General features: G+C 37.1%; 1 protein-coding gene across 1 annotated transcript in view; it reads left to right on the top strand.

Annotated features, from left to right (window-relative positions):
* Nucleotides 1–13,929, top strand: part of ADAM7 (ADAM metallopeptidase domain 7) — a 101,187-nt gene that overhangs the window by 26,887 nt on the left and 60,371 nt on the right. The window contains exons 4-7 of the mRNA XM_044225979.1: nt 6,659–6,737; nt 8,060–8,136; nt 9,065–9,254; nt 11,391–11,444. Coding sequence (XP_044081914.1) covers nt 6,659–6,737; nt 8,060–8,136; nt 9,065–9,254; nt 11,391–11,444 — 400 coding nt within the window. The remainder of the gene's footprint in view (nt 1–6,658; nt 6,738–8,059; nt 8,137–9,064; nt 9,255–11,390; nt 11,445–13,929) is intronic.

The following is a 13,929-nucleotide window of genomic DNA, read 5'->3' as shown; positions in this document are numbered from 1 at the left end:
CTCAGTGTGCGATCGCTGCTTGGAACCTCTCTGGCGGTCAGGAGCTCCCAGACAGCCGCCACTGCCTTGGCTTTGGGGACGAGCAAAAGATCCTGCGCCCCCAGGGTCTTTAACTTGGAACCTGCACTGCCAGCATCCAAGGGGGAATTTATTCAGCTTCTGCACCCAGACTGAGGCTTCTGAGACGGAGATCAGGAAGTGTTCCAGGGTGCACCTTGACTGCACCAGAGTTGATACATCCAGCTACATCTGTTCAGTCTTCTCCCACCAAAATGACTAGGAGGAGGAATGCCCAACAGAAGAAAAATACAGAGGATGGACCTTCCGCAACAGAGCTAACGGCTATCAACATAGACAATATGTCGGAAAGAGAATTCAGGCTAACAATTATCCAGGCAATAGCTAGGTTGGAGAAAGCCATGGATGACCAAACAGAATTGATTAGAGCCGAACTGAAAGCGACCAGACAGGATGTTCACAATGTTAGGGCAGAGCTTAAAGCTACCAGGGAGGAGGTCCACAATGCTCTCAATGAGTTCCAATCCAATCTAAACTCTCTCAAAGCTAGGGTAACTGAGACAGAAGATAGAATTAGTGATCTGGAAGACAAACAGATAGAGAGAAAGGATCAGGAGGAAGCCTGGAACAAACAGCTTAGATCCCACGAAAGCAGAATTAGGGAAATAAGTGATGCCATGAAGCGTTCCAACGTCAGAATTATTGGAATTCCTGAAGGGGAGGAGAAAGAAAGAAGTCTAGAAGATGTCGTGGAACAAGTCCTTCATGAAAACTTTCCGAATCTCGCGAATGAAACCAGCGTTCATGTACTAGAGGCTGAACGGTCTCCACCCAAGATTATACACTCCAAAAAAACATCACGACACCTGATAGTCAAATTGAGAAATTATAATTGTAGGTATAATCTCTTGAAAGCTGCCAGGGCAAAGAGGCTCCTTACTTACAGAGGGAAGCCCATCAGAATAACGTCAGACCTGTCCACAGAGACCTGGCAAGCCAGAAGAGGCTGGCAAGATATATTCAGGGCACTAAATGAGAAGAACATGCAGCCAAGAATACTTTATCCAGCAAGACTGACATTCAAAATGGATGGAGAGATAAAGAGTTTCCAAGACCGGCAAGACTTAAAAGACTATGCAACCACCAAGCCGATACTGCAGGAAATATTAAGGGGGGTTCTATAAAAGAGGAAAAATCCCAAGAATAGCATTGAACAGAAATATAGAGACAGTCTACAGAAAGAAAGACTTCAAAGGTAACTCGATGTCAATAAAAACGTATCTATCAATAATCACTCTCAATGTGAATGGCCTCAATGCACCCATAAAACGGCACAGGGTTGCAGATTGGATAAAACGACAGGACCCATCCATATGCTGTCTACAAGAGACCCATTTTGAACCTAAAGATACACGCAGACTGAAAGTGAAGGGGTGGAGAAGCATCTTTCATGCCAATGGGACTCAAAAGAAGGCTGGGGTAGCGATTCTCATATCAGATAAATTAGACTTCAAACTAAAGACTGTAGTCAGAGATACAGAAGGACACTACATAATCCTTAAAGGGACTATCCACCAAGATGATCTAACAATTGTAAATATCTATGCTCCCAATATGGGAGCAGCCAATTACTTAAGAAAACTGTTAATCAAGATAAAGAGTCATATTGATATGAATACACTAATCGTAGGTGATCTTAACACGCCTCTTTCAGAATTAGACAGATCATCGAAGCAGAAAATCAATAAAGAAACAAGAGCATTGAACGACACATTGGACCAGATGGACCTCATAGATATATACAGAACATTCCACCCTAAAACAGCAGAATACTCATTCTTCTCAAGTGCACACGGAACCTTCTCCAGAATAGACCACATACTGGGTCACAAATCAGGACTCAGCCGATACCAAAAGACTGAGATTATTCCCTGCATATTCTCAGATCACAATGCTTTGAAACTGGAGCTCAATCACAAGGAAAAGTTCCGAAGGAACTCAAACACCTGGAAGCTAAAGACCACCTTGCTTAAGAATGCTTGGATCAACCAGGAGATCAAAGAAGAACTGAAACAATTCATGGAAACCAATGAGAATGAAGACACTTCGGTCCAAAACCTATGGGATACAGCAAAGGCGGTCCTAAGGGGAAAATATATAGCCATCCAAGCCTTGCTCAAAAAAATTGAAAAATCCAGAACACACCAGCTGTCTCTACACCTTAAAGAACTGGAGGATCAACAACAAATCAAACCAACTCCACACATAAGAAGGGAAATCATCAAGATTAGAGCTGAGATCAATGAGGGAGAAACCAGAGATACAGTAGAACGTATCAATGAAACTAGAAGCTGGTTTTTTGAAAGAATCAATAAGATCGATAAGCCACTGGCTACACTAATCCAAAAGAAAAGAGAGAAATCCCAAATTCATAAAATTATGAATGAAAGGGGAGAGATCACAACTAACACCAAGGAAGTAGAAACAATCATCAGAAGTTACTACGAACAGTTATATGCCAATAAGTTTAGCAACCTTGATGAAATGGATGCATTCCTGGAAAAATATAAACTACCAACATTGAACCAGGAAGAAATCGACAACCTGAATAGACCGATATCTAATAACGAGATTGAAGCAGTGATCAAAAATCTCCCAAAAAACAAGAGCCCAGGACCTGACGGATTCCCTGGGGAATTCTACCAAACCTTCCAAGAAGAAATAACACCTATTCTCCTGAAGCTGTTTCAAAAAATTGAAGCAGAAGGAAAACTTCCAGACTCTTTCTATGAAGCTAGCATTACCCTGATCCCCAAACCAGGCAAGGACCATACCAAAAAGGAGAATTTCAGACCAATATCACTGATGAATATGGATGCTAAGATTCTCAACAAGATCCTAGCCAACAGGATCCAACAACACATTAAAAAGATTATACACCATGATCAGGTGGGATTCATCCCTGGGCTACAAGGATGGTTCAACATTCGTAAATCAATCAATGTGATACAACAAATTAATATGAGAAGAGAGAAGAACCACATGGTCCTCTCAATTGATGCAGAAAAAGCATTTGACAAAATCCAACATCCGTTCCTGATTAAAACGCTTCAAAGTATAGGGATAGAGGGAACATTCCTGAACCTCATCAAATCTATCTATGAAAGACCCACAGCAAATATCATCCTCAATGGGAAAAAGCTTGCAGCCTTCCCATTGAGATCAGGAACAAGACAAGGATGCCCACTTTCACCACTCTTGTTCAACATAGTATTAGAAGTCCTAGCAACAGCAATCAGACAACAGAGAGAAATAAAAGGTATCCAAATTGGTAATGAAGAAGTCAAACTCTCTCTCTTCGCAGATGACATGATTCTTTATATGGAAAACCCAAAAGACTCCACCCCCAAACTACTAGAACTCATACAGCAATTCAGCAGCGTGGCAGGATACAAAGTCAATGTGCAGAAATCAGTGGCTTTCTTATACACTAACAAGGAAAATACAGAAAGGGAAATTAGAGAATCGATTCCATTTACTATAGCACCAAGAACCATAAGATACCTGGGAATAAACCTAACTAAAGAGGTAAAGGATCTATACTTGAGGAACTATAGAACACTCATGAAAGAAATTGAAGAAGACACAAAAAGATGGAAGACCATTCCATGCTCTTGGATCGGAAGAATAAACATCGTTAAAATGTCTATACTGCCTAGAGCAATCTATACTTTTAATGCCATTCCGATCAAAATTCCACCGGCATTCTTCAAAGAGCTGGAGCAAATAATCCAAAAATTTGTATGGAATCAGAAGAGACCCCGAATCGCTAAGGAAACGTTGAAAAACAAAAATAAAGCTGGCGGCATCACCTTACCTGATTTCAAGCTTTATTACAAAGCTGTGATCACCAAGACAGCATGGTACTGGCATAAAAACAGACACATAGACCAGTGGAACAGAGTAGAGAGCCCTGATATGGACCCTCAACTCTATGGTCAATTAATCTTCGACAAAACAGGAAAAAATATACAGTGGAAAAAAGACAGTCTCTTCAATAAATGGTGCTGGGAAAACTGGACAGCTATATGTAGAAGAATGAAACTCGACCATTCTCTTACACCGTACACAAAGATCAACTCAAAATGGATAAAAGACCTCAATGTGAGACAGGAATCTATCAGAATCTTAGAGGAGAACATAGGCAGTAATCTCTTCGATATCAGCCACAGCAACTTCTTTCAAGATACGTCTCCAAAGGCAAAGGAAACAAAAGCGAAAATAGACTTCTGGGACTTCATCAAAATCAAAAGCTTCTGCACAGCAAAGGAAACAGTCAAAAAAACAAAGAGGCAACCCACGGAATGGGAGAAGATATTTGCAAATGACAGTACAGACAAAAGGTTGATATCCAGGATCTATAATGAACTCCTCAAACTCAACCCACACGAAACAGACAAACACATCAAAAAATGGGCAGAAGATATGAACAGACACTTCTCCAATCAAGAAATACAAATGGCTATCAGACACATGAAAAAATGCTCATCATCATTAGCCCTCAGGGAGATTCAAATTAAAACCACATTGAGATATCACCTTACACCAGTTAGAATGGCCAAAATTAACAAAACAGGAAACAACATGTGTTGGAGAGGATGTGGAGAAAGGGGAACCCTCTTACACTGTTGGTGGGAATGCAAGTTGGTGCAGCCTCTTTGGAGAACAGTGTGGAGATTCCTCAAGAAATTAAAAATAGAGCTTCCCTACGACCCTGCAATTGCACTCCTGGGTATTTACCCCAAAGATACAGATGTCGTGAAAAGAAGGGCCATCTGTACCCCAATGTTTATAGCAGCAATGGCCACAGTCGCCAAACTATGGAAAGAACCAAGATGCCCTTCAATGGATGAATGGATAAGGAAGATGTGGTCCATATACACTATGGAGTATTATGCCTCCATCAGAAAGGACGAATATCGAACTTTTGTAGCAACATGGACGGGACTGGAAGAGATTATGCTGAGTGAAATAAGTCAAGCAGAGAGAGTCAATTATCATATGGTTTCACTCATTTGTGGAGCATAACCAATAGCATGGAGGACAAGGGGCGTTAGAGAGTAGTAGGGAATTTGGGTAAATTGGAAGGGGAGGTGAACCATGAGAGACTATGGACTCTGAAAAACAGTCTGAGGGGTTTGAAGTGGCGGGGGGGTGGGAGGTTGGGGTACCAGGTGGTGGGTATTATAGAGGGCACAGCTTGCATGGAGCACTGGGTGTGGTGAAAAAATAATGAATACTGTTTTTCTGAAAATAAATAAATTGGGAAAAAAAAAAAAAATGGAATGGCTATTTTCCACATGGGGTAATTCAGATTGAAATAAGTGAATTTCACAGCACAGAACACTTCTTACTGAGTAAGAAATAGGCAACCTATTGGCGGTTGCCAAGGGATCCCTCCAGACAGTAGGACTATAAGCAATTAAACTTCTCTTCCTTAGCAACTTATAATGAATGTGCCATTGAATGTAAAGCTGACAGTCTTGGGGGAAATATAATTCCATATCCACCCATTTCCTGGTTCTAGGTACAGGTTTGGGACACATTAGGAAGCCTTTGATGCTAACCTACCTGCTTATGTGTTACCTCCTTGTGCGGTCACATTTACTCCAGATAACACAATCTCCTTCTGTCACCATATTTCCTCCATCCACTTCCTTTCACCAGAGTTTTTTCCTGGTCTAAACTGACAGTGGTGTAGCCTGGCTTCTCCTTTATGTTATTGGTTTCTTATTTATAGGAAGACTGCCCTGAGTTAATTTTTAGGCTTTGGAAACATAAAGCTTAGCTTTTATATTTCAAAAGCCTTGACTTTCAGGACTAATGTTTCTATTATGAGTTTCAAAAGTCTGTTTTTCAGGATAAAATAAAATCCAATAATTTCCTTCTTTGTTCTTCTGTTCTGCTATAGCATGTACTGAGGGAGTGGAGATATACAGTCTTAGTTCTCAGTCTGAAGATACCCATAGGTTTGATACAGGAGATGTGGGAGAGAACTGATTACTCTACTGAACATTCAGAATGCCATTCCTTTACTTGTGTAGAGGATAAAACTATAAAGAATTACATGAAAATATTAACATGGACTATCTTTCTATGGTGAGAGTTCAGGACAATTTCATTTGTACTTTTCCATGTTTTCTAATTTTACTATTATTAATACATATTGTCTTTATCTAAATATATAGCTGTTAGGTAAATATGTGTTAAGATACATTTGGTATATGAATATATGCCTTATACATCAAATATATTTTGTATCAATATATTTATATATATTTTCTTTTTATTTATTTATTTTTTTTTACCTAGGTAATGTTTTCTCTAGGTTCTTCTCAAATTGTTGCCTTGGCTAAAACTGCTAGAATATTTTTCAGTCTCTTCTAGGGTTTATCAAACCATGAAATCTGGGTAGAATGCCTTTTCATGCGAGTGGAATTGATTCTGCTTATGTGGTTTTAGTATGAGAGGAATTTGCTGATATTTGGAAGTAACCTGGAGATTTCTCTCTGCATAATTGGTTTTATTTGCTGTCTTCATAAATAAGTAAATCTCACTACCTCTCTGCCATCTTTTCCAGGGAGTTCCTAGCCTCAAATTACAGTGAAACCTACTACTCCGCAAGAGGGGAGGTGATCACCAGCTACCCTCCCACCATGGTATCTTACAGAACCCTCCTATGTCTCTTTTCCGAAATTTCCTCATGTGATCCTAAAACCCAATCTAGCTTTCTAAGAAGCTTCAGAAAATGTTATGTCAGAAATGAATCTTGTATTGAGTACTGCAGCTGAATTATCCTGGAATAGAAAACATGCCCCTCCAAACTGTAAAGGAAGCTGATTACTGCCTAACAAGCAAATCAATAACTATTAATGTATTTTTCTTTACTAAACTGGCTTCTATGTACCCAAAATGGTATTAAGCTTGGAGGAAGGGGAAGGCAGCATACAAAAACAATATAAGACATGCTGATGAGACTGTCATCAAGCTAAATGGATAAAACCTAAAGACATGAAATAGTTTTAAAGCCTCCATCTAACTGACCCTTACGTGAGTCATATTCCCTGGCCTAGGACTTCTGAGGCACCAACATGAAGTCTTTTCAATTTACAAATGAATCTTGTTCAATTATCATTAATATTATTCCAGTGGACACAAGTTTTACTTTTACAGTCTTCTTTCCCTTTCCAAAACATGACCTCTGTGTCCTTCTAACCAAAGATGACATTATCCTCTTTTATTAAAAGTATACTTTCTGAAACTTATTTCCTCTATGTAAGGCATGAGTCAGCTATGAAATGTAATACTGCAATCTTTGTAAAAATAGAAATGGAAGAAAACTGAATAACGTTCCTTTATGTGTTGTTGGCCTGTGAGGGTCTGAGGTTGCATGGGAAGTGCCACACATAGGCAGGATTTGAATGGATGGATATAATGGAAAAGATGATCACCTGACAGAACCTCTGTAGGCAAAATACGAAGTAGGGAGTGACAAGAATACCAACTTGACTGAAACTCATCCGCAGGAGAGAAGGGTTTGAGGAGGCCTGGTTGGGGAGTGAGACCTAATTCTGGCAATCATCAAAAACATTGGCATGATCTCATAGGCAACTGGAGGAAAATTATAATAACAACCCAAGAATGGTAGTTTGGTAGGAATTTTAGGGTGGATTAAAGGAGAAATTTATAGGGAAAATGGTCACACTTCTGAGGCTGGATTCGTCAACTAATAAGCTGCTAAATTTGTGAGGGAAGAATCCATATACTGTTTAACACAATGTAATCATGCAATTAAAAGGATTCTAAAAGAGTTTCAAAATTTTACAAATGACAGGATGCAATGAATGAAAACATGAATGAGTATGTATGCAAATTATGACAATGAAATGCTAATATATTGTGAACATGAAATATGTATATGTTAATATTTATGTAATATGAGTATATGTATTTATATCAATAGCCTCTTCATCTATTTTAGGATCACTGCTTTTACCAAGGATCCATCATACATGAATTTGATTCTGCTGCCAGTATCAGCACGTGTAATGGTCTGAGGTATTACACAAGTATCTCTTTTGTTTTTCACTTTCCTTAATGGATTTTCAGAGGCATTTGCTTCTCATCTTTCCAACAACCCTATAAATAAAAAAAAAATTAATGGGAAAAAGCTACTCTTTTTTTCGCCCTGAGTATCTATTCCAGTCATTTTTTATATTCATTTTTGACAAAAAGATGTCTAATGCACAGCTGTAAGTAAGACAAGTTTTTCAGTATATGATCAAGGGATTCAGAGTTACAAGACTGCTGGGAATCATCTAGTCTGTCCTCTCATGTTAGAGCCACTGAAATCAGAGACTTGCCTCTGAACATCCAATTTGCCAGTGATAGAATTTAAACCAAAAACCAGGCTTCCTGGCTTCTAGTCCTGTGAATTCTCAACACACATTTCATACCTTTTTAATAATCAGGAGTTAGAGTCCTTAGAAATTGCAGTTAGAAGTAAAGCCTATTTTAGTTCTCTGTAGATCTTGGACTTAAGAGTAAAGGAGGAAATGTAGGGTAGAGGATAGAAGAACCAGAAACTTCCGCCTTCATGTATGTACACTTTACGTGAATAGATCGCAATATATTCGAGAATAAGAAAACTTGAATGGTAAAATTTCCAGATAATAGCTATTTTACTATCATATATTTTCTCTACAACTAATGCATGACGGACATAAAAAATTCACAAAATGTTTGCTAGACCTCTGAGACTTCAAAGTAAAGACTGAACTGTTAAGTTTCTGAAAATCCAGATGAGTTGACTCTTACAATATTTTTTAATTAAAGGCCTGACTGCATGCTCATGAGGACTTGGTCTCTCTATAGCTTCCATTCATAAATAGGCAAGTCAATAAAATGGAAAAGAAAAATATTGTGAGAAATATAGAGGTAAAATTGAATAGATTTTGAACATATATCACATTCTCATTTTCCATAGGGGATTCTTCAGGGTGTATGACCAAAGATACCTCATTGAACCAGTGAAATATTCAGATGAGGGACAACATTTGGTGTTCAGGTATAATCCAAGGATGCAGTATGCTGCCAATTATTCTTGTACAGAATTCAATTTTACCAGGACAAATGATTCAAAGGATATTAAAATCATGGAAGACCTCAAAAGAAAAGTAAGTGCTTTATTTTTAAATCACCTTAATGCCAGGGAAATTGTCTCTTATTTCTTTTTTTTACTTCAAAACAAAAAGATGAGCCCAGTTAATGAAGAATATGTGTTACCTGAGTCTGACTCTTGTTTGAAAACTAAAATGTCAAACTATTTTTTTTAATCAACATAGAAAATGTTCATTCCCAGGGCACCTGGGTGGCTCAGTTGGTTAAGTATCTGCCTTCAGATCAGGTCATAATCCCAGAGTCCTGGCATCGACCCGTGCATCAGGCTTCCGGCTCAAGAGGGAGTCTTCCTCTTCCTCTCCCTCTGTCCCTTCCCCTGCTTGTGCTCATGCCTCTCTCTCTCAAATAAATAAATAAAATCTTAAAAAAAATGAAAAAGAAAATATTCATTTTCTACAGTAAATCTGTTTGTCCCATCAATTTTAAGGAAAGAGAATATTTACAACTGTACGTATAGATTTATAGCATTAGGGTTATAAGTTGTTGAAAAGAATGAAATTTACAATGTCTCGAAAACTCTCCTTTTCCCTCATCTTCACTGCCTTTTTTTTTTTTTTTTTTTTGGTTGGGGAGGATGTTGATGATAAGTCAGTGTCTCCTCCTTTCATCAGTCCAAATATTCTAATTGTTAATTATTAAAGATAAGTAATAGCAACTTCAGTTTCTGGTGGGATGACTGCACAATGAGTGTCCTCTGTGTTTTAGGCTTTTCTGTACAACTAGTTCCTATCACCTCAAATCCACACTAGGTTTTAGCCTTTAAGATCCATGAATACCCATATTCACATATCCATGGTTCAGATTGTGTGGAAAATTACTAGGTCCTTAACAGGTGTTTCTGATTGATTCAATCAACTAATATATAATTATTTAGTACACACACAAAACACCTTAGCTAAATCTTTGTACAATATGTCTCTGGTTTATACTCAGATAATATGCATGCACCTCTGCATAACACTAAGAGTTGAAAACAGAATTTTCCAGTATTGGTTATTTATAAAACAAAGGTCTAAAATTAGCAACTTTTATACATTTCTTTGGAAATGATACTACTGCAAAGTATGAGATTGGGAGATAGGAGAGGAGTAGAAGGAATAAATTCAGTCCTATTAACCAGTCAGTCCTATATTTTGCTTGCCGCTATTGATAAGTCCTTTTTATATGAGCTTACTTAATATTTACTTTATATAGGAAAAAAATTTAAAAATATATTCATTATTCCTTATTTATAACTATTCATTTGCTTAGAGTATAACTAACACACATTGTTACATTAGTCTCAGGTATACAGAATAATGATTCAACATCTCCATACATCATGCTACATTCAAGTGTAGCTACCATCTGTCACCATACAATGCTACCACAATGCCATTGACTATATTTCCTATGCTATGCCTTTTATTCCATGACTTATTTATTCCATGACTAGAAGCCTTTTATTCCATGACTTATTTATTCCATGACTAGAAGCCTGTGTCTTCCACTCCCCTTCACCCATTTTGCCCATCCTTACACCCCCCCAGCCTGGTAACCACCAGTTTGTTCTCTGTATTTATAGGTCTGATTCTAGTTTTTATTTGTTTATTCATTTGTTTTGAATTTTAGATTCCATATGTGTGTGAGATCATATACTATTTGTCTTCCTCAGTTTGACTTATTTCACTTACCACAACACCTTCCAGATCTATTCATACTGTTGCAAATGACAAGATTCTTTCCTTTTATATGGCTGCATAATATTCGTGTGTGTGTGTGTGTGTGTGTGTGTGTGTAATATATTTTCTTTATCCTTTCATCTACCAATAGACACTTAGGTTGCTACCTTATCTTGGTTATTATATAAATAAATATAACTTTTATTTTACCTGAAAGACTAAACAAAAAAGGGAAGGATATTCAAATATAGAATATTGTTGCAGGTTTACTAAAACCTGATACACAGGTGCACATGTTTTAAGAATATATTGCGTTTTACTTAGATAAATTCCTGGAATTATTAGTTATACGTCTGTACCTCACCTTTCCATATCAATAATATTAACATCTCTTACCATAAAAATTTTAACTTAAAACATTGAAGTGAGGAACATTAACCATATTTCATTGAATTTTTCATAAATTTCCAGAATGTCCATAAAGAAAAGTATGTTGAACTGTTCATTGTTGCTGATTATAATGTGGTAAGTTTTCAGATGAACATTTCCTTTTCATTAATGCTTATAAAACTAGTTGTGATTCTAAATAGTTGTGATTCTTAAAAAGAGGAAAAAAGTATTTTATCAGAATTCTATTTGGGCTCAATGTTATTTTTAGCTTCCCAAACAGATTTATATAAGAGGTGATAAGGTCTTTTGGCAGTATAGCTGACTAAGCCAAAATAGAATTCTCCTTCCTATTATGAACATGTGGAAATGATGAGCAACATATACAAAATTGAAAATATGTGTACAATCTGTAGTTTACCTGAGGAAAACACACACACACACACATGCACACATGCACACACACACACACATGCACACACACACACATAAAGGAATTCTCCAAGTCCTACAAATAAGAAGAGAACCTCTGTCAGAACAGTAAGTAAAATTCAAAGACTTGGTGACAGGTAATATATAGAACATATTGCATAATACCCAGAGCCATAAAGAGCTGCCCCATCTCTGAAAAGGGAACTGGAGAATCTCTTTCCACTGAAGCTGCAAAGAGAAAGGGAATGTTCTGTTTATCCTTAACAATGGGTAGGAAACATATTATGCATGAGAAAGTAGAAATCCTAAATTTGTGTCGTGCAATGATATAAAGCATGATATATTTTTCTTTAGACGCAGAAATGACAAGCAAAGTTTTCAACATAAAAACTGATTGAAAACTTGATAAACTGTTAAAGCTCAATACTGTTAAAGCTCAAACTGTTAATGCCCTAAAAAGACATTTTCAAATCCAAGAGAAAAGTAGTTACATAAGGAAGAGTCCACCAACATAATGGAAAATAGAATAAGCTCTCTAAGGACTGAAAATTATCCACTTATATTTCAGATTATACACCTAACAATAAAGTAGGAAAAGTTATGCAACAAGAAATAACAGAGTTACAGGGAGAGTAGGGTTTTTTCATTTCCCTCTAGTGGGAATGTTGGATATTTTTTCTTCAAAAGTTAGAATAAGATGGATTTGTTTTCACGGTCGATAAATTTTCCTTTGATGGATTAACTGAAATTTTTAGCCACCACAATAAGACAAAATAAATGAGATCTATATTAATTTTTTTAAAGGACACATTTTTTCAATTTTTTAAACAAGGAGAAACTACAGCTATCAATTTTAAAGATTTTATTTATTTATTTATTTGTCAGAGACAGAGGGAGAGAGAGCGAGTGAGCACAGGCAGACAGAGAGGCAGGCAGAGGCAGAGGGAGAAGCAGGCCCCCTGCCAAGCAAGGAGCCCGATGAGGGACTCGATCCCAGGGCCCTGGGATCATGACCTGAGCCGAAGGCAGCTGCTTAACCAACTGAGCCACCCAGGCGTCGCCTGGGTGGCTCAGTTGGTTAAGCAGCTATCAATTTTAAAAAGTGGCAAAACTTAGGCACTAGATAGGCTTACACTAAAAAGTTTATGAGAACATGTTAACTCACCTTTAAAAGAGTGCTAAAATAAGCTTTCTTTATAATAGTTTATTAGTAAGAAATAAGAACAACGAATTAAATTTAGTATTTACCCCAGAAGCCAGATAAAGGTTTGCTTGATATGATTTGGGGGGCATTATCTGGACTTTTACATACATAGCTCTTACGTACATTCCCTTAATATTGTCTTTAAATTTTTAAGTGGTGGTTTTTAGAGAAGTTCCTATAGTAAATCATCTATTTTCAATTAAAAAATAGTTAACGGGTGTCTAATATGCTAGATTCTGAGTATTAGCTATATATATCTATACTTATCTGAGTAATATATGCACACATACATACATGTATATGTTAGCTGCATAAAAGGGTAACACAAAGAACAATGTAGACTTAGTGTATTCTGGTAAGATAAAATAGAAAAACAAAGACAACTTTTAGAAAATATTTCAAGAGACTTACATAGCTTGAAGACAGTATGATGAATTTTAAGCAGCTAAGTAGAATAAGGATATGGATATATACACCCGGACATTGCAAGTTGAAAGAATAAGTAGAACACAAGTGTCTATACACTGGAGAAGACTAGCCATATAAAAAAGACTTGTAAAGAATGCAAAACCCCATTCCCCTTTCTCTTCCTTATACCCATGGATGAATATCACTAAATGATGTAGTACCCTATCCCTGTGATCTCTAAGATAGACTCAGAATCTTTCTCAACTGTGTATTTCAGGTGAGCACTACCAGTTGGTCACCAAGAATTCTGGTGTGAAACCATATTTGCCATCTAAAATTTAAGGAGATGGTGGGAAAAAAAGAAACTTTTGTACAATAAAACACGAAGAGTGATAGGTATTAGCAACTTAAGTGATAAGAAATTTCTTTAAAGACAGAATGTTCAATAGTAAAGGTAGACAAGATGATCAGGAAGATGAGGAAAAGGCGTTCAACAGATTGGATAAGTAGGAGGATATTTATGTTCCTGTCAAAAATAGTTTTAATGGGATAGAGGCAGGTAAACCAATGAATAGTAGG

This window comes from Neovison vison, chromosome 11 (assembly GCF_020171115.1).
Source record: "Neovison vison isolate M4711 chromosome 11, ASM_NN_V1, whole genome shotgun sequence".
NCBI classification, from domain to species: Eukaryota; Metazoa; Chordata; class Mammalia; order Carnivora; family Mustelidae; genus Neogale; species Neogale vison.
Note: the sequence above shows the minus strand (reverse complement) of the source record. Positions and strands in the feature narration are given on the sequence as shown.